This window comes from Chrysochloris asiatica, unplaced genomic scaffold (genome assembly GCF_000296735.1).
Source record: "Chrysochloris asiatica unplaced genomic scaffold, ChrAsi1.0 scaffold00319, whole genome shotgun sequence".
Lineage (NCBI taxonomy): Eukaryota > Metazoa > Chordata > Mammalia > Afrosoricida > Chrysochloridae > Chrysochloris > Chrysochloris asiatica.
The window spans coordinates 2,809,421-2,829,937 of record NW_006408837.1 but is presented as its reverse complement, the minus strand read 5'-3'; the positions used below and the strand labels follow the sequence as shown (position 1 = coordinate 2,829,937).

The following is a 20,517-nucleotide window of genomic DNA, read 5'->3' as shown; positions in this document are numbered from 1 at the left end:
CATTTTATTACTGAAGCAATAGAAAAGTGGGAGCAGAGAGCTGGGCGAGGGGTGGAGACGCCCTCATTGGCTTCCCAGATGACCTGTGTCGGGCGCAGCCAGAAAGGAGCAATGCCCCCACCGCCTTCTGTCCCAACACTCTGCTCCTGGCGCTTGTTCACAGTCAGGCTTTCCCTTCAGGTTCTCACTGGGGAGGGGCTTGTACACCATCTCCGTTCTCCGCCCCCCGCCACACATGGCAGATCTCTACCATAGCTCCCAACAACATAATGTTCTTGTTAAGTGCTGTCGAGTCAGTTCTGACCCATAGCGACCCTTATAGGGTTTCTAAGGAGTGGCTGGTGAGCTTGAACTGCCGACCTCATGGTTAAAGCTGACTTTGCAGTCCAGTGCACTAGCCCACAGCGCCACACCAGGACTCCAGTAGCATGATAGTTCATGTCTTTTCAGTTACATGTTAAAAAACACATCTGCTGACTAGGTGTAGAAAAGACCATTTCAAAAGTCATCTATCTGGTCACTGAATCAAGCTGAGGAGCTTCAGGTCTTTCTCTTGGTGCCCCTTTATCATCTCTACACTCCATGGAGGCCTGGCGTGGTACTGTGTGGACTGTGAACCATAAGGTCGGCAGTTCAAACCCACCAACCGCTCCTCAGAGACCCTATACAGGGTTGCTATGAGTTGGAACTGACTCAATGGCACTTCACAACAACAAGTACGCTGTATCTTTAGCCCCACTAGTTAGGTGTGGTGGTGGTTATATGCTGTGGAGTCGGTTCCGACTCAGAACCACCCTGTATAGTGTTTCCGAGGCTGTAAATGTTTACAGGAGTAGAAAGCCTCAACTTTCTCCCGTGGAACCACTTGTAGTTTTGAAATGCTGACCATGATATTAGCAGCCCAACTCATAACCACTCCATTCGCTACCAGAGCTCCTTACTAGGTATTTAAGTTGGTTTGATCCAAGAGGTCTGAACACTTGGTCAAGGGCATGCTACTAGAAAGTACAGGAGCTGAGGGTAGATAGGGACGGGCAACTTAGACATTGGCTACCTAAAATGAGGCACAAAGGGACTGGCTTACAAGGTTTCAAGGGGGAGTTTAGTTTAAGAGCATGTGGGGAAGAAGGAGTCCCCACTGAATCATTTTCATCTTGTCTAGATGGGTCTGGTGAAAAGAGATGGGGATAAGATTCTTACGATTCAATAGTGAGTAAATGTTATCATGACTGATTGCCATTGTCATAATTGTAAAGGTAGAAGTTTTGTAACAAAAACGGGGGAGTAGTTAATCTTACAGTCCAGAAACAGAGGACCCTAGGACCATCAAGGGAGAAGAGCACAAGCGGAATGCGGGACCTTATCCAGAGAAGCAGCGACACCAGAGATGGAGGCAGAGATGGGGACAGGGAGAGAGGGAGCAGCTGAAGACTCTAGACTTATGGGAAGGGAGAGACTTAGAGCTGGCAGCCAAGAGACAGACTTGCAGAATGTGCCCTTTGGTGGTGTCAATTATTATATATGCCTGAGTGTTTAAAAATAAATAAATAAGCTAAAGTGAATAGAGAGAAATACTTTTAACTGATGGTACATGGAGGGGATTGTAATCATTGTAATGAAAGAAGGTGTAAGATTTGTTAAATACAATACTGATGATTTGCCCTGTAAACCTTTACTCAATTCACAATAAAAACTTTTAAAAAACAATTAAAATAAAAAGAAAGGACTGGAGCTGTTAATGTGCTTAAGAGCAAAGATGCCGCTTTGAGGACTAAGGTGCACCTGACCCAAGCCCTGGTACCTTCAGTTGCCTCATATGTGTGGACAGCAGGACAGTGAGTAAGGAAGATCACGGAAGAAGCAGTTGAGTTATGCTTGTTGGAGAAGAATATTGAAAGTTCCACGGACTGCCACGGAAGAACAAACAAATCTGTCTTGGAAGAAGTGCCAGAACACTCCTCGAAAGTGAGGTTGATGGGCCATTTTCAGTTGTTGAAATTTTTAAGATTATGTTAATGATCAGAGAGTGCGAGTGTCTCATTAAAGATGATTTTCCCCCTTGTGATGGGCCGCACATGCCATCACTGAAACCTTCGAGTCTCTGCAAGCACCCGAGCCAGCTTGTGCTACTCGGCCATCGTGGCTCACTTGGGTGCTGAGATGAACTGTGCGCCAGCCTTGCCCTGCTCCAGGGTGGCGAGCATGCCCTGGCGGCCTGAGGGGCTCATCCTCGGCCCCACCAAGGGCGGTTTTGTTGCCGGTATGGCTTCTGAGTAACTGGGCTCTTGTTTCTCTCCTCATAGAGACTTGAAACCTGAGAACATTCTCCTGGATGACCGTGGTACGTGGAGAGCAGAGCCTCCGCCAGAGGGACGTGGACGTGGACAGCGAGTGTGGCCTCAGCCAGTTAATGCAAAGCGGCACCCACTGCCGTCCGTCCAGACAACGGCCTCCCTCAGCCACCCCATAGCCCAAAGTAGAACTGCCCCAGAGGGTTGCCAGGGCGGCCAGTCATTACGGGGATGGGGACACGCTGCCACCACGTTCTACCATGGAGCAGCTGGTGGGCTTGAACCGCTGGCCTTGTGGTTAACAGCCAAGTGCTTTAACCAGTGCACCACCTAGACGGAACCATCCAAAGCTACAGATGCTTCAGTGGATGTTGTTTAGAAAACCGAGCCTTCGAGAGCATGACAGCAAGCAGTAGGGATAGCCCTGGTGGTTGATGACAAGGGAGTTGGGGGACATTAAGCTCAAAGTCATTACATTTTGCTCTTTTCCGTTTTCTGCTGCTAGCTCAGGGGTCCTGGTGGTACACTGGGTTAAGCACTGGGCTGCGAACCACAAAGTCTGGCGGTACAGACCCATCAACCACGCTGCGGGGTTTCCATAAAGACTTGTTTTTGTTAAGTGCCTTCAAGTCAGTTCTGACTCATGCAGACCCCATATAGGGTGTCCAGAGAGTGGCTGGTGGATTTGAACTGCCAACCTTGGGCTTAGCAGTCTGGTGCTTACCCTACAGCGCCACACCAGAACTCCACTAACACATTTAGCACTGATTATATAGCGAGATGAGAGTCCTGGTGTAGTGCTGTGGGTTAATGAACTGGACTGCAAGGTTACTGGTTCAAGCTCAACCAGCCACTCCTTAGACACCCTATACAGGGTTGCTATGAGTCGGAAGCGACTCAGTGACACTTAACAACAACAACATATAGCCAGATGTGTCAGTCCCTCCATCAACCTTGTGGGGCAGCACACAGACACTGACTTGGATGCGGTTTTGAAAACATCTCTGGGTGGGGCAACTAGGGAGAAGTCAACCGTCTGTCCAGCTGCGCAGATTGCGGTGAGCGTCGGTATACCCTGCTCCCTGAACACGTACGGCCTGGCAAGCACTCCGCTGTGATTCTTCTCTGTCCTGGATAGGGTTGCTATGATTTGGAACTGACTCCCCAGCAGTCGGTTGGTTTGGGGGTTTGGTTTTCTCAGTTAAGCAAGAACACCTTGCTGTGTTTACGCTCCCCTTTCTTGGCTGCCATCTGCCACCTGCAAATCCCATCTCGGGAGGACGCCAGGGTGAGTGGAGGGCGTGTCTCAAGCCTCCCATGATTCCCTCTCAGGAAGCATAATTCCGTGCCTCCTGTGGAGCCTGGGCAACAATTGTGTTTTGATTTTATTTATTTTAACTTTTTCTTGTGCCGCAATGTACTTGTCATGGCTTATGGTGGGAGGGCTAGTTTCATGGCAACTGCTCCTTGCTAGAAGTGAAGTCCTAGACCCTCTTGATTTTAGCACATTTGCATTGAAGACCAATTTTTCCCGATATCATTGCTTTTTGTGTGTGCTTTGCTATTCATGAACTGGGGGCCAGCAGTTCTGGAAGTCAGATGAATTCTGAAGAGGGTAGAGTCAAAGGGTTTTTCGGGGCACAGGCAGGAACAAAGCTAAACTGGGCACAATCCGGATTGGCAGGCAGCATCAAGGGGAAATTTCGAACTCATTGAGACTGAGCAGGTAAATCCTAAGTGGCTAGTTTAAGTTTCCACTTCTGGGAGAGACGATTGACAGAGTTTACAACTCTGGGGAAGGGAAAGCTCGATTTCATTTACAGGAAATAGAACCGAAGTATTTTTCAGTTTGCTGGCATGGGCTTAGCATCAGTGACTCTGTCTTGAGCCTCGTCTAGTCAGGTTAATGAGATTGTGATGGGGCTGCTTGTGTACATCCTTCCTGGTTTACCTTCTAGAAAAGTAGCACTCTGGGTGGGTGGGGGGGCGCATTAGGTTACAAAGTGGATCATCCGTCTGCTCTGCCTTGTGAAGTGCATTTTATGTCTTGTGTAGTAGCGTTGTTGTTGTTGTTAAGTGCCGTCGAGTTGGTTCCGACCCATAGCGACCCTGTACAGGGTTTCCGAGGGTGTAAATCCTTACAGGAGTAGAAAGCCTTATCTTTCTCCCGCGGAGCGGCTGGTAGTTTCGAACTGCTGACCTTTAGGTTCGCAGCCTGATTCGTAACCACTACGCTACCAGAGCTCCTTAGTCCTTAGTATTCTTTAATTTCACTTTAGGGTTAGTAGTAGCGTAGTGGTTACAAATTGGGCTGTAAACCGCAAGGTCAGCAATTTGAAACTGCCAGCTGTTCCGCGGGAGAATGATGAGGCTTTCTGCTCCCGTAAAGATTTACAGCCTCGGAAACCCTGTACAGGGTCGCTATGAGTCAGAACCGACTCCATGGCACATAACAATAACAACAACATGTCTTCAGTAAAACACATTATGTGTACAATTCAATTGTGTCTCTTTTCCCCTGAACCTTATTGCTGTTTGTTCTTTAGAGGAAGAAAACCCCTGTTGTGTGTCAGTTGCTGCCCTTGTGGGTCATCCTGCACTCAGGCAGTGTGATGCTTGTCCTCTGGGAGCGGGTGTAGTAGGCATGGTCATTTCACTGTGTGCCTGTAGCTCTGTGAAGTAGAGTAAAGGCACAGGGCTTCTGGCTTCTCCAGTGCTGATCTGTGGTCGACGCCCTTCTTGGTCAATAAAAAATCAAACCCACAATTCCAAGAACGACCCTGGAAGGCAGAATACATGTGCTCCCTACGGTCCCCTAGGCTGTGAATCTTTATGGAAGCAGACTGCTTTGTCTTCTGTGAGGTGACTGGTGGGTTCGACTGCCAGTCTTTCTGTTCAAAGCCCAATGCTTAACCCACCGTGCCACCAGAGCTCCTGTCCTGGTCAGTTGTTGTTGTTAAGTGCCATGGAGTCATTTCTGACTCATAGTGACCCAGTATAGGGTTTCCAAGGAGCGACTGGTGAGTTTGAACCGCTGACCTTATGGTTCAAGCCGACCTGAGTCCTGTGCTTATTCTGCTGCTGAAGCCTTCTGCTAAATGTGGGAAAGTTCACTTTTACCTTCACTTTGGATGTTTCAGAGTAGGAAGCGGTCTTGTTTCCATCCACAGTTTTTAAGACGTCCCCACCTCACCCCCATTTTTTTTTTTAATTGTTAAAGTGTCACTATTTCCCTCTCTGATCGGTGTCACGTGTTTGAACACACACAGGACATATCCGGATTTCAGATCTCGGTTTAGCTGTGGAGATTCCAGAAGGGGAGACGATTCGAGGGAGAGTTGGTACTGTTGGCTACATGGGTACGTGAGCGCTCCCTTCCACACTTTTCCGACTTTTCATCAAGCTGAGTGGTCTATAGAGCCAGCAAGACGGTCACTTGCTGATGTGCCCATTAGTTCTGATCCTGCCTTGCCCCCTCCCCTCTTTAACAGAGGAGGGCGGCTCAATGGAGGCGCATCAGGACAGGGCGCAGGGTCCCCTCTGCACACCGGCACTTGGGACATTATCAAACCCGGTTGTGCCAGAGAATCCAGGCAGCAAGGCACTGATATAGTTCAGCTCCTGGACCCGGCATTGCTTGGCAGGGGGCTTGGGGCTGTCAGAAGTACCAGGAGTGGCCTCTAGCATTAGGGGCTGTGGGCTGTGTCTACTGTCTCCTGCTTTGGGGGTTTGTGTCTGGTGGAGAGTAGATGGCCAGTGCCCTGGGAGCCACGTGTTTGGAGGGGACACCTTTGTCAGGAGACAGATGTGGCCGTAGCAGCCCTTCCCCCTGGTCATTATACTCTACTATTTCATTTCCTCCTCCGAATAATCCAGACTTTATTACTTAATGAGAGCCTTGTTGAGGTGTATTTCACAGGTATATAACATACCCTTGTAAGGTGTACATCATCAAAACATTCATACAGCCAGGCCCCCATCAGCACCACCCAACTCCAGAGCAGTCTGTCACCAGTGAAATAAAACCTTGTCCCCACCAGCAGTAAGTCCCACCCCTGCCACCCCAGCCCCAAGCCCCACCCAGCCTGAGGGAAGCAAACATAGGCTTTCTGCACGTGATACACCAGCCGGGGTCTGACGGCACATGATCTAGGGAAGCACACATCCACTCTCTGTCTCTAGTCCATTCTGTACACGTCACGGCACGTGGCCTTTTGTGTCGGAGCCATCTCACTCAGCATAAAGCTCTCCAGGTACACTCATGCTGTCACAGACTCAAAATCGCTAATGTGCTGTTTGGAATTAATTGACAAGGGAATTCACAGCCATGACAGTTTCCTTTCCTGCATCTGTTACGTAGCTCCGGAAGTCATCAATCATGAAAACTATACATTCAGCCCTGACTGGTGGGGGCTTGGCTGTCTGATATATGAAATGATCGAGGGACACTCCCCGTTCCGAAAGTTCAAGGAGAAAGTGAAACGCGATGAGATCGACCGGAGAGTGAGACAGGACGCCGAGGAGTATTCCGAAAAGTTTTCAGAAGACGCCGTATCCATCTGCAGGATGGTGGGTCAGGGTCTGCCAAGGTTTGGAAATTATGCCCCCCACTCTCACGGTCATTCTCATTGGCACGCTCAGCACAGCTGTCCATCTGTCGGTTTAGCCCTGCTGTAAGAGCTCCGTGGAGCACCCTTAAATGTCACTGGGTAGGCCCAGCTCTCCCTTCCCGGCCCTGATTTCCTCCAGGTCAGGAGGAAACCGACTGACTGGGTGTTCTGTTCCGATAGAGCAGAGCTGAGTCAGACTCATTGCTTTCCTTCCGCCAGAGATGCTCTGGAGAGGGAAAGAGCAGTGCCGGAGTTTGCAGTCTCCTTCAGAAGACAGCTGAACCTTGCTCCCTTAGCTCATTTTATATGACGTGAAACAGGACACAGATGATTTCACGTATTTTTGGAAGAGTAGTTTTTTCTCTCTCCCCGTTTTATTTGATTTTGTTTGCTTGTTATGTCCGGGGATTATAACCAGAATGTATAGTTGTTACTTGCCTTTGCGTTGGCTCTGCCCCGTTGCAACCTCACATATCACAAGAAAACGCCGCCGGTCCTGTGCCGTCCTCGTGGTGGAAGGTGTGTGTTTGAGCCCAGAGCTATTGTGTTTGTCCATCTTGTTGAGAGTCTCCCCATGCCAGTGATCCACTCCTCTACCAGACAGGGTCTTTGTGATGACATGTCCAAAGTCAAGGTGTTGACATCTCACCGTCCTCACTTCTAAGGAGCGTCTGGTTGTGTTGCTTCCAAGACTGATTTGTTCATTCTTCTAGCCGTCCATGGTCTGTCTGTTCATTCTCCTTCTCCAACACCACATTTCAAACCCATCAGTCCTACTGTCTCCCTTATTCATTGTTCAAATCTGTCTTGGAAGAAGTACAGCCAGAATGTGCCTCACAGTTGGTTTCCTCTATACCAATAATGACAGCATTGAAAAGGACATTAGGAAAGCAATCCCATTTACAATAGCCACCCAAAGGATGAAATATCTAGAAATAAACGTAATCAGAGAAACAAAGGAGTTATATAAAGAAAACTACAAAACACTACTACAGACTGCACCTCAGTAGCAAGAATGCCGAAAACTCAGCTTTTGTACTGTGGACATGCTTGGTAACGTGGAGGGCTGGTGAAAAAGAGGAAGATGAGCCATGACATGGCTTGGCACGGTGGTTGTGACAGAGCTCAAACCTGACAGTTGTGAGGCTGGCAGAGGACCACATAGTGTTTTGTCCTGTTTTACGGGGGATCGTTATGAGTTAGAACTGGCTTGACGGCACCTAACAACCTACCATTCCGTGCTCAGTTTTTACATGCATGTGATCAGATTAAAAATGCCATGGCTCGGATCAGGCTCAAAAGTAATTATCTTTGCTGTTTAGAACTTTAAAGGGGTCTTGTGCAGCAGATTTACATAATTGTCAAGTGTAGAGATTATTCCGACTCTCAGTGACCCTGTATAGGGTTTCCAAGGAGCGGCTGGTTGCTTTGAACTGTGAACCTTGTTGTTAGCAGTCCGGTGCTTATCCTACAGCACCATACACCAGGCCTTTTGTGTGCTAGATCCTAGAAAGAGCCAGGGAAGGTGACTTGGGGTGTGCAGTGGGACTGGTGGAGGGCATGTCCAGGGAGTCACCAACTGAGACATGTAGAAGGAATTGGGCCAGTAGTTCTCCAGCCAGAGGGCAGAGTGTGCGTATGGCAGCAACACAGCACGGCAGGCCTAGGGGCCAGGAAGTGGGGGCTGGGGCATGAGGAGGGGGTCTGTGTTGTGGGAGTGAGGCCTAAGGGGTTGGGGCGGTGCAGGGAGAGTTGTGAGTGAGCCAGACCAGAACATGGCTCTGCCAGAACTGAGTGTCTGCGTGTGTGCAGCTGAGGCGCAGACTCCGTGACGGTCACCGTGGGGGAGGTGTGTGCGGATGAGGCACGAGGCGCAGACTCCTTGCTGGTCTCCATGGGAGCAGCGTGTGGAGTTTGTACCTTTCTCCCTCTACCTTTCACGCAGTTGCTCACCAAGGACCCCAACCAACGGCTCGGCTGCAGGGGCGACGGGGCAGCCGAAGTGAAACAGCATCCTGTGTTCAAGGACATTAACTTCAAGAGGCTGGAAGCCCACATGATGGAGCCCCCTTTCTGCCCTGATGTAAGTAGGGTGCTCAAGAAAAGTGGCCCACCCACAAGCCCATGTTTTCAAAGCAGATCTGGACTGGCATGGTGCCTCCACATGTAGCTGCTGATCTGTTTCTTCCCACCCTCTCCCTGTACCACTCCGCAGACCCACCGCAGACCTTCCTCCCGGGGCTGTGGGAGCCAGGGCCGTGCACCCACAGGTCTGCCTGCCTTACTGGTGGGCACCCAGCCCTGTCGCCACCTCACCCTCCGTCTGCCTTACCCGTATCTTCCTGTCTGATCTCCTTTGTCACCTCTGGGCCCTGGTGTTCCAGCCACACAGGGTGGGGATTCACAGAGCAGGCCTTACACATGCAATGAGGCCCTTGTCCCTGGGTCCTGCTCCTTGCTGCTATCTTGAATCACCTCCCCGACCCGTGTGGTACCAGATCAGGACTGGGCTAGTTCCACTGTCAAACGAGGGTGCCAACTAACTACGCTTTCCTCAGGAGCTGAGGTCTGAGGTCCAATGAAGCTGTGCTTCATGGCCACTCAGCCTAGTGCCTGGCACCAGGTAAGTGCTGGTAGACATAAGTTCTTATTGATGAGACAATACGCAAATGAAGGCATCAGTTTGGATTCTAGCCATCAGTTACAGAGTTATATAGAAATGCCAGGATCCGAGAATGACCGCAGGTGTGATGAAATGAAGAAACAGGCACACGTTGAAGGTGTTACAGGTTTGATGCTAGATCCTCACGACCAAGTGAATCACACAGCTGTTGGTTTCCCAGTGCATACAAAAGTTACGTTTCCACTAGTCTGTAGTCTCAGAAGAATCCTGGTGTGGGTTTAATGTGTCAGACTGCAGAGTCCTTTGAACTGCAAGATCGGTGGTTCAAGCTCACCAGCTGCTCCTTGGAAACCCTATACAGAGTCACTATGGGTAGGAATCTCTGGTAGCGTAGTGGTTACGAATCGGGCTGCGAACCTTAAGGTCAGCGGTTCAAAACTACCAGCCGCTCCGCGGGAGAAAGATGAGGCTTTCTACTCCTGTAAAGATTTACACCCTCGGAAACCCTGTACAGGGTCGCTATGGGTCGGACCCGACTCGATGGCACTTAACAACAACAACATGGGTAGGAATAGACTCGACAGCACTTAACAAAAACAACAACATCGTCTCTGAAGTGTGCGATAGTATTATGTTGTTGTTAAGTCCCGTGGAGTCGGTTCCGACGCATTGTGACCCGGCACAGGGTTTCTGAGACTGTAAATCTACGGAAGCAGAAAACCTCATCTTTCTTCCGTGTAACCGCTGGTAGTTTCGAACTGCTGACCTTGAGGCTGGCAGCCCGACTTGTAACCACTATGCTACCGGAGCTCCTTATAGTATTATAAGAAAGCTTAAATCTGATCATTGTGAGAATGATCAGAATGTGACCTAGACACGCAAAGTGAGCACATGCTACTGGAGAAGTGATTGTAACTGACTTGCTCGACACAGGGTTGCCACAAACCTTGATTTGTTTTTGTTTTTTAAAAAGCACATCTGCAAAGTGCACTAAAATGAGGTACATCGTTAGATGCTCTTGAGTCAGTTCAAACTCAACAACCCTGAATATGACAGAAGGGAACACTGTGTGCGGGGCCCTGCACCATGCTCACGGTTTTCGCTGGTTTTCCTCTTCTCCTTTACCAAGCATGACGTCCCTCTCCAGGGAGCTGTTCCTCCTGGGGTATACCTGTATACAATGAAAATGGTTCTCACTTCTAGGACTTTTCCTGAGTACTTTATAGTTATGTTCTTGTTGTTAGGTGCTGTTGGGTCGGTTCCGAAGCATGGTTAACTCTACACACACCGCCTGGTCCTGCACCAGTCTCATAGGTGTTGTGGTTCAGGTCTTTGTTGCTTCCCCCATCTCATTTCCATCTCATTGGAGGTCTTCTTTTTCACTGACCCTCCACTTTGCCAAGCATTATGTCCTTCCTCAGGGACTGGTCCCTTCTGACAACATGGCCAAAGTCTGAGAGACCAAGTCTGGCTGTCCGCACTTCTAAGGAGCATTCTGGGTTTACTTCTTCCAAGACAGATTTGGTCTTCTGACAGTCCATGGTACTTTCAGTATTCTTCACCAACACTAATTCAAATGCATCGAGTTTTCTGTGGTCTTCTTATTCGTTTTCCAACTTCCATATGCACATGAGGCTGTAGAAACTAACATGGTTTGTATCAGGTGCACTTTAGTCCTCAAACTGACATCTTTGCTCTTGAACATTTTAAAGAGGTCTTGTGCAGCAGATTTACCTAATGCAATATGTTGTTTGATTTCTTAACCGCTACTTCCATGAGTGTTGATGATGGATCCAAGCAAAATAAAGTCTTCCTCCAGCCCTGATGCCACATTTATCTTCATGTAACCCAGCTTCTTGGATTATCTGCTTCTCATACAGATTGAATAAGTGTGATGAAAGGATGCAATCCTTTCTGATTTAAAATAATTCATTTTCTGTTTGAACAACTGTATCTTTCTCTGTGTACACATTCCTCATGATAACAAGTGCTCTGGAATACCGATTCTTCTCAATGTTGTCCACAGTCAAATGCCATCGCATAGTCAATAAAGCATAAGTAAACATCTTTCTGGAGTCCTGGTGTGATGCTGTATGATAAGCATAAGACTGCAAGGTTAGTTTGAACTACAAGATTGGCAGTTCAGACTCACCAGCCACTCCTCAGAAACCTTATAAAGGGTTGCTATGAGTTGGAACTGTCTCAGTGGCACTTAATAACAACAACAGTAGCAAACATCTTTCTGGTAGTCTGTGCTTTTAGCCAAGATCCATCTGATGTCAGCAATGATATCCCTCCTTCCACATCCACTCCTGAATCCGGCTTGAATTTCTGGCATCTTCCTGTCAATGTACTGCTGTAACCATTTTTAAATTACCTTCAGAAAAATGTTACTTGCATGTGATAATGATGATACTGTCCAATGATTTCCGCGTTATGTTGGGTCACCTTTCTTTTGCACGGGCACAAATATGGGTCACTTTAAATCAGTTGGCTTGATGGTGGCTGTCTCTCAAATTTCTTGGCGTGGACAAGTGAGTGCTTCCAGTAATGCATCAGTTTGTTGGTACGTTTCAGTTTGTTGATACATTTCAGTTTGTTGATACATTTCAGTTTGTTGATACGTTTCATTTTGTATGTGTTAATTTCTAGAGCCTTGTTTTTCACCAGTGTCTTCAGTGCACCTTGGACTTCTCTTCTTCGTTACCATCTGTTCTTGATCATAGACTACCTCTTGAAATGATTGAACTTTGATGGATACTTTTTGGTACCCTGACTTTGCTTATTCCCCCCATCTTCATAGATGCTTCCTGAGCCACTCAGTATTTTGCCCACAGAATCCTTCAATATTTCAAGTCAAGGTTTCAATGTTTTCTTCAGTAATTTCAGCTTTAGAAATAGTGAGTGTATTCTTCTCTTTCGGTTTTCTAACTCCAGGTCTTTGCACATATCGTTGTAATATTTGACTGTGTCTTCTCCAGCTGCCCTTCGAAACTTTCTGTTCAGTTCCTTTACCTCTTCATTTCGTCTATTCACTTTAGCATCTCTACACTGGAGAGCAAGTTTCAGTGTCTTCTGACATCCATTTTGGTCCTTTCTTTCCTGTCTTCTTAATGACCTTTTGCGTTCTTCATGCATGACGCTCTTAATGCCATCCCACAACTCTTGTGGTCTTTGGTCATTAGCGTCTAATTCATCAAATCTTTTCTTGTGACGATCTCTAAATTCAGGCGGGATATGAATCTTCAAGGTCATATTTTGGCTCTTGCGGACTTGTTTTAATTTTTTTCAGCTTCATCTTTTGCTTGCATATGAGCTATTGACGGTCTGTTCCACATTCTGCTCCTGGTCTTGTTTTCACTGATTATATTGATTTTCTACAGGCTAATTATATTATATTTTCCACCATCTCTTCCCACAAATGTAGCCAGTTTCATACCTGTGTGTTCCATCCGGTGAGGTCCATGTGTATAGTGGCTGTTTGTGTTGTTAAAGTATTTGTAACAAGTAAGTCGTTGGTCTTGCAAAATTCTGTGATGCGATCTCCAGCATCATTTATGTCTCCAAGGCCATATTTTCAAATTACTGATCCTTCCTCTTTGTTTCCAACCTTTGCATCCCAATCACTAGTAATGATCAATACATCTCGATTGCATGTTTGATCAATTTCAGACTGAAGAAATTGGTAGAATTGTTCAATTTTATTATAGTTGGTTTTAGTGGTTGGTGTGTAAATTTGAATAATAATGGTATCAACTGGTCCTCCTTGTAGGCGGATGAGTGTTATTCTGTCACAGACAGAATTGTACTTCAAGATTGTTGTTGTTGTTGTTGTTATGTGCCATGGAGTTGGTTCCAACTCATAGTGACCCTGCACAGGGTTTCCGAGGCTGTAAATCTTGACAGGAGCAGAAAGCCTCATCTTTCTCCTGTGGAACAGCTGGTAGTTTCGAACTGCTGACCTTGCGTTTCACAGCCTGATTCTTAACCAGTACGCTACCAGAGTGCTTTGTACTTCAAGATAGATCTTGAAATGTTGTTTTTCCCAGCATAGTAAACCATGATTGTCAGATTCAAAAGGCGAATATACCAGTCCATTAGCTCACAAATGCTTAGGATGTTGATATTTATGTATTCCATTTCATTTTTGAGTACTTCCCATTTTCCTAGATTCATGCATTCCATGTTCCAACTATTAGTGGATGCTTGCAGCTGTTTCTCCTCATTTTGAGTCGTGCCCCATCAGCAAATGAAGGTGCTGAAATCTTTGCTCCACTTTCATCATTAAGGCCAGCTCTACTTTGAGAAGACGACTCTTCCCTAGTCCTGTTTGGAGTGCCTTCCACTCTGAAGGGCTCAGTTTTTGGCACCTCCCTTCATAAGGTTTTCATTGGCTAACTATTCCAAAATGGTCTTCCTTCCCATTCTGTCTTAATCTGAAAACTCCATTAAAACCTGTCCACTAAGGGTGACCCTTGTTGTTGTTGTTACGTGCTGTGGAGTCGGTTCCGACTCATAGTGACCCTGTACAGGGTTTCCAAGGCTGTAAATCTTTTCAGGAGCAGAAAGCCTCATTGTTTTCTCATGGAATAGCTGGTAGTTTTGAACTGCTGACCTTGCGGTTCGCAGCCCGATTCGTAAGCACTATGCTACCAGAGCTCTTTAAGGGTGACCCTACAGGTACTTAAAATACCAGTGGCCTAGCTTCTGTCATCACAGCAACACACAAGTCACCACAGGACGGCAAACTGACAGGACAATAGTGGTTTAGCGGCATAGTGTATGCCATAGTGTTAGCTATTCATTTGGATTCATTCATTTATCCCCTATGATGCCTGCTAGCTGCCAGATGCAGTTCCAGCTTTTAGGGCCACATCTCCCCTGGAGCTCAATGTCCAGCAGGGAGGCTATTAAACTAGCCAGTGGACAAGATAGGGACTGGAGCACCATGAGATGGGGAGCGGCTTGCCACGGCAGGGGCTTGGATGGTGCCAGTGTGGCCCATTGATTTGACAAAGTAAACTGGGGAGTGGTTACTGGTGACTGAGTAATTACCCTTTTGAGGAATGTGAGGTATGTGGGGCTCCCTGGGGGTCTGAGCCTTCAGCCCAGGGCGGTCTCCAGTCACCATGCTTTCAAGAGACTGAGTTTCTTGTGACTTCTGAGCTCCGTTTCCCTTCTGCCACACCTGGCATTGATGCTGCTGGTCAGTGAGTAGGTGAGTGGTTTCTCATGAATAACAGCTGCACCGAGGGACTTTCAGACTGGCAGCCTGTGGACATTGCTGCTTCTGTGGTGCCACAGACTGTAGTGACATCCTGGTTCTGACGTCACCTAGACTGTCCCCGGGTGTGTATACAGGGGGCTGCTGTGGACTGCCTAGACACTGGCCATACCACCCTCCTTCGCTCCTTGCCTCATTCAGGAAGAAATGGTGACCCTCAGATGTATGTGTGTATGTGAGAGAGAGAGAGCCGGGGTGTCCATGTGATTCCTAACTGAGGAGAAAGTGTGGCCCTCAGGTGTGTGAGAGAGAGCCGGGGAGCTTATCTGTGCCGGTTCTCGGCACCCTTTGCTCTAACCGAGGACACATGACTTATGGTGTGTAACTCTGCCCTGTGTCCAGCCACATGCCGTGTACTGCAAGGACGTCTTAGATATCGAGCACTTCTCCACGGTGAAGGGGGTCCACCTGGACACCAGTGATGAAGCTTTCTACGCCATGTTTGTCACGGGCTGTGTCTCCATCCCCTGGCAGAACGAGGTACTGCCCTTGTGAGCCTGCCAGCGCCATGCTCAAGACCACGTCCCCAAAAGTGAGGCGTTCATTTCTGTAGGCCTAGATCTGTTCACCTGGTGATGCAGTGACTTGTGCGCTGAGCCGCTATCTGCAAGGTCGGCAGTTCAGATCCACTAGCCACTCACTCCTGGGGAGAAAGATGAGGCGGTCTGTCCCCATACAGATTTATAGTCTCAGAAACCCTATGGAGTCGTTCTAGCCTGCTCTGTAGGGGACGCTATGAGTTGGAATCAGCCCACTGGCGGTGGGTGGGTGGAGGGTGTATCTCTCGGGAGATAAAATTATGAGCAATCTATGACCACAAGACTAGACCCTAGGCCAGCTGCAAGCATAGACCTTGCCTCTAGTCCTGAGTACAGGAAGTTGTCAAAAGTGCCGTCTGAGGTCCAATGGCGCTGAATAGCCATGGCCTCAGTAGTTCATTGAATTCAGAGATCAAGGAGGGGCCACCCTAGTTACCCCAAGAAGTCAGAAGAGAGGGGCCCAGGAAGGGGATCCGGTGCCCTTGGCATGCCCAGTGCTGAGCAAGGTTGCCGGGGGGCGGGGGGCTGAGGGCTCTGACTCATGCACCCGCCTCACCACACCTCCCTCCTCATCCCCTTGTCCTTGTCCACCGGTCCGTGTGCGCAGATCATCGAGTCGGAGTGCTTCAAGGACCTCAGTGAAGATGAGGCTGAGGAGGAGTTGACACTTGACCTAGAGGAGAAAGTCAGTCACCCCGCCCACATACCAAAGAGGGGCTTCTTCGACAGGCTCTTCAGTAGAGGGGTAAGCAGCTCCTCGTGGCTGGGTGTGTTTTGTTGTTGTTGAAGCCCACACAGAGGAACATATTCCAGTTCAGTTCCTTCTCCATGTACCGCGTAGGGAGGGACACAGCCATTCTCGTCCTCTTCCGAGTCGTTCCTCCCCCATGAACATAAACTCACTGTCCCTAAGCTTCCCATCTCACCTTTTGACTTGCTCTTGTTAATTTTATCCCTTATACAGACTTCTTAAAAGACCATAATGCTCAAAGCCTTTCTTACTGGTTAAGCTAAAGTCTGATTTAGTTTTAAGATGACTTCAGGAGCTATTTTTGGTTTAAGGGTTCAAAACCATCTCGGCATAGTAGTTTCAGAGGCTTATCCAATCTTCACAGCTCCAGGAAGTCTGGAGTCTGTGAGAATTTGAAATTCTGTTCTGCAGCGTCCCCTGTTTGATCAGACTCATGAAAACGTTCAGTAGCAGTAGCTAGACACCATCCAGTTCTGGTCTCGGAGGCAGTTACCACACATTCCACCTCCTCCTATTCCTGACTCCATGTTCCTGGGGTGTTCCAAGTGAATACAGACTAGTAGTTGTGCCTTAGATGGCCGCCCCCAGGCTTTTAAGCACTACACCACAAACTAGGAGGTAGAAGAGAGCATTGACCCTGCCATTCGGCTAATTCTGCTAGTCCAGTGAAACCACGCCCTAAACCTGTGATCAGAGACATGGAATCCCCTAACCCTGTGGCGTCTGGCTGACGTAGGCGGTCTCAGCAGAGACTCTTGCTGTTGGTGTCCTGTATATATCTATGACACAACCTTTGCCAATTCAACTTTTTACAGGTGTGCAATTTCCTGAGATTTCGTAGATGTAATATGTTAAAAGAAAAAACTTAGATTTTTCAATGCCTCTTCTGTAAGACATTTCCCGTAGCTTAAGAGCCAGACGATGCGATTCTGAGCCAACACAGAGGTGTTTGTTGTGGGCAGTAAGGCCCTGTTCTGTTTCCACAAGCACTTAGGGTTTCCCAACACAGATCCCGTGTGTGTCGGTGAGTTCGCATCCTAGGCTGAGGTCAGAAGCCAGTATGCTCTCAGAACAGCTATAAACCCAAACGCCTCTCTTCAGTCTTTCTGTTACATGTGATGGTTCCCTCATTGACCCAGAGACTTGACATCCAGCCTGCAGAGGCTTTCTTTAATGCAGGGAGCCCTTGTGGCTGCTAACCAAAAGGTCATCACTACCCAGCACTCCTCGGGAGAAAGGTGAGGCTGGGTGTTCCCGTGAAGACTGGCAGCCTCCGAGACCTCCTCTGTCTGTTTGTGTCTCCAGGACTTGGAATCGACTTGACGGCAGTGTGCTTCTTGGTTTTTGCGTTAGGAGCAGTTGGTTTGTAGGTGATTTTTCCAAGTACATTTTGTCTCCTTGGACTAGTGGGATCATCCTGATTTCTGCCCTGTCTGCCCCTGAGGAATCGATCATGAGTGGTCATATTCGGATCCATTGTCTTTCTGTGTAAAAAGCTAGCGTGAGATGGTAAGGTAGCCAGCAGCAGGAAGTACGATGACCATCTGTCCTCTGCAACTAGGGCTGTGTGAGCAGCCTGCCTCTCAAAGCGTAGTGTCCAGCTAGGGGCAGTCTCCTCACGTGCCCATGTCCACGCTGTCGGGGGAGCCCTTCCAGAGGATCCACAGTGGATCGAATGCCAACTGCACAGAATGAAGCTGGTAGCATAGTGGTTACGAATTGGGCTGCCAACCTCAAGGTCAGCGTTCGAAACTACCAGCTGTTCTGCGGGAGAAAGATGAGACTTTCTGCTCCTGTAAAGATTTACAGCCTCGGAAACCTCGTACAGGGTTGCTATGAGTCGGAACCAACTCCACAGCACACCACCACCACACACCACCACCTGGCTTAAAGTTAGCATCCTCCCTGACTTGGCTCTCTAGTGCTGCCGTGACCCAAGCACCACAGGTGGATGGCGTTAGCAAACGGAAATGTATTCGCTCATGGTTGGTTGTTAGGTGCCATCGAGTCGGTTCAGACTCATAGTGACTCTGTGCACACAACAGAACGAAACACTGCCCAGTCCTGTGCTAGCCTCACACTTGGTACATTTGAGTCCATTGTTCTAGCCACTGTGTCAGTCCATCTCAGTTGGGGCCGTCCACTTTTTCTTGGACTCTCCACTTCACCAAGCATGAGGCTCTTGTCCAGAGACTGGTCCCTCCTGATCATGTGTCTGAAGTATGAGAGAGGAAATCTGGCCATCCTGGCTTCTAAGGAGCATTCTGGCTGTACTTCTTCCAATACAGATTGATTTGTTCTTCTGGCAGCCCATGGCACTTTCAATATTTGTCACTGCCATAATTCAAATGCTTCATTTTTCCTATCCAGCAAATTAGGTCCTGGTGTTGTAGGATAAGCACTGAAATGCTAACCAAAAGGTCGGCAGTTCAAACGTAGCAGTTGTTTCTCAGAAAACTTATACTGTGAGTCAGAACCGATTCGAAGGCACTTAGTCACAACAATTCTTCTAAGGTCTTCTTTATTCATTGTCCATGTTCATAGTTTATGAACTGCAAGTCCAAATGCAGAGTCCTTGTTTCAGTGGAAGGCTTTCTGTGGGCTCTGGAGAAAAACACCTTTGTCTCCTTTCAGCACCTGTGGGTGCAGCGTTCCCTGGAGATCCCCATGTGTCTTGGTGTTAGTCTTCCCCTGGAGCTAGAAGGTTCACAGGGCTAGGACCCTGGTCCAAAGGACACGCTCCAGTCTCCGTGCTTCCTTCTCTCTCTCTCTGCTCACTTCTCTCTCCTTTTATTTTGGTAAAATGTGTTGCAGACCACACCCCAGGGAAACAGGGGTGTGACGGGGTTGTGGAATTGGTTTATCACATCAGAGCACATCCTAGAACATCATCACATAACCTCAGAGTACTGACCCAGCCAAGTAGACACATCTTTAGGGGGAACACAGTTCAATCTGTGTTCTCAGCATTTTCTAACAGCATGTGCATCTCCAGGGGCTCATCCAGTTTACCTCAGCCTTGTGACGTGGGCCTCCGTTCTGCCCTGTGTTGCAGGGATGCCTCCACCCCAACCCCAGCGAGAAGGAAGAGGCGCCCAGGAGACTCTGAGCCCTTCCCCGTGAGGACCCTGCAGGGTCCGGAGTGCACGCTGGCCATGAGCTGAGATAAACGCGTACGTAATAAAAGCCTGCCTGGGCTTACTGAGTCTCCTCTTCACACCGGAGCTATCTGTCCACCAGCTGCTGTTCTTACTAATTCTGTCGAGGTGGTTCCGACTCACAGCGACTCTGTATAGGGTTTCCAAGGAGCAGCTGGTGAGTTTGTGGTTCAAACCCACCTGTAGTCCAGTGCTTGTCCTACTGTGCCACCCCAGGACTCCACTGTCCACTAGAGCTGTGTTGAAAAGAGCCAGAAGCTCCCAGATATGGGTGTTGCGCTGGACTCGACCTCCAGGTGTGCCCATGCGGAGGGAGGTGGGCTTGGTGCACAGCATCTCCCAAGGGTGGTTTGGCAGCCCAGCAGTGTCTAGGGCGGGTGGCACTGGCCCAGCCAGCTCCCCCTTTTCCTCAGGGCCCTGGGGGGTTGCAAGTCTTTGCTCATTTACTTTCACATGTAAAAGTGTCCCCAGAGATCGGCATGGCACCCATCCCTCCTTCTCATCAAGACCTCCCCTATGTCCTGTGGCCACTTTCAAACTTTCCTTCACACAGACCTACCTGTGCCCTGAAAGAGGGCAACTTGACAGAACCCCCAGGTCTCACCCCAAACCTTCAGACACCATGTAACATAACAGTGGGCACACACAAGATAGCTCCCAACCCTCCTTACACTGAGGAGACGGAGAATGAATGGCACACGCCTCAAACTTCTTTTAAACCTGCCCTGGAGCGGGGAGGCAGAGGGCTGACTGGTGGAGGCTTGTAGTGGTCACACAGTGGCATGTAACAGCCCCTGGGTGCCTCCGCACAGAGGGTCCAGGCCAGGTGAGGCACACCTGGCAGTCAGGGAAAGAACAACTGGGGAACTCGAAGGCTCAGGCATGTGGCACTTTTGAGGGAAACTGAGGCAGCTGGGATGAGAAGCGGCTGATGGTGAGGGTCCCCTGAGACAAGACGGCAGTATAGAATCAGAAGATGCACCAACCCCCTCTGCCCCCACCCCCAAGAGATCATTCATAACAGAACGGAGCATAAAATCTCTGTTGCTGGCCCTGGAAATTCCTGCCCGCACTGCTTTACCGTGAACAGAAAAAGACGCCAGACATGACTGCAAAGCTGTATAAAAAGAAACAAAGTGTGCATGAAGCGCTTTAGCTGAGCTGTTACTCTGAGGGGATTGTGACCGATGTTAGGAAACAAAAATATGTATCAATTGTTGAATGGAAAAGTAACTTGCTCTCTAAACTGTCACCTGAACTA

General features: G+C 48.6%; 1 protein-coding gene across 1 annotated transcript in view; it reads left to right on the top strand.

Annotated features, from left to right (window-relative positions):
• GRK4 (G protein-coupled receptor kinase 4) overlaps positions 1–19,207 on the top strand; it is a 96,082-nt gene extending 76,875 nt beyond the window's left edge. Inside the window, exons 12-18 of the mRNA XM_006875330.1 lie at positions 2,304–2,341; positions 5,561–5,650; positions 6,652–6,860; positions 8,847–8,984; positions 15,151–15,288; positions 15,955–16,092; positions 19,154–19,207. Of these exons, the coding sequence (XP_006875392.1) occupies positions 2,304–2,341; positions 5,561–5,650; positions 6,652–6,860; positions 8,847–8,984; positions 15,151–15,288; positions 15,955–16,092; positions 19,154–19,207 (805 nt within the window). The remainder of the gene's footprint in view (positions 1–2,303; positions 2,342–5,560; positions 5,651–6,651; positions 6,861–8,846; positions 8,985–15,150; positions 15,289–15,954; positions 16,093–19,153) is intronic.
• Positions 19,208–20,517: the final 1,310 nt, after the last annotated feature.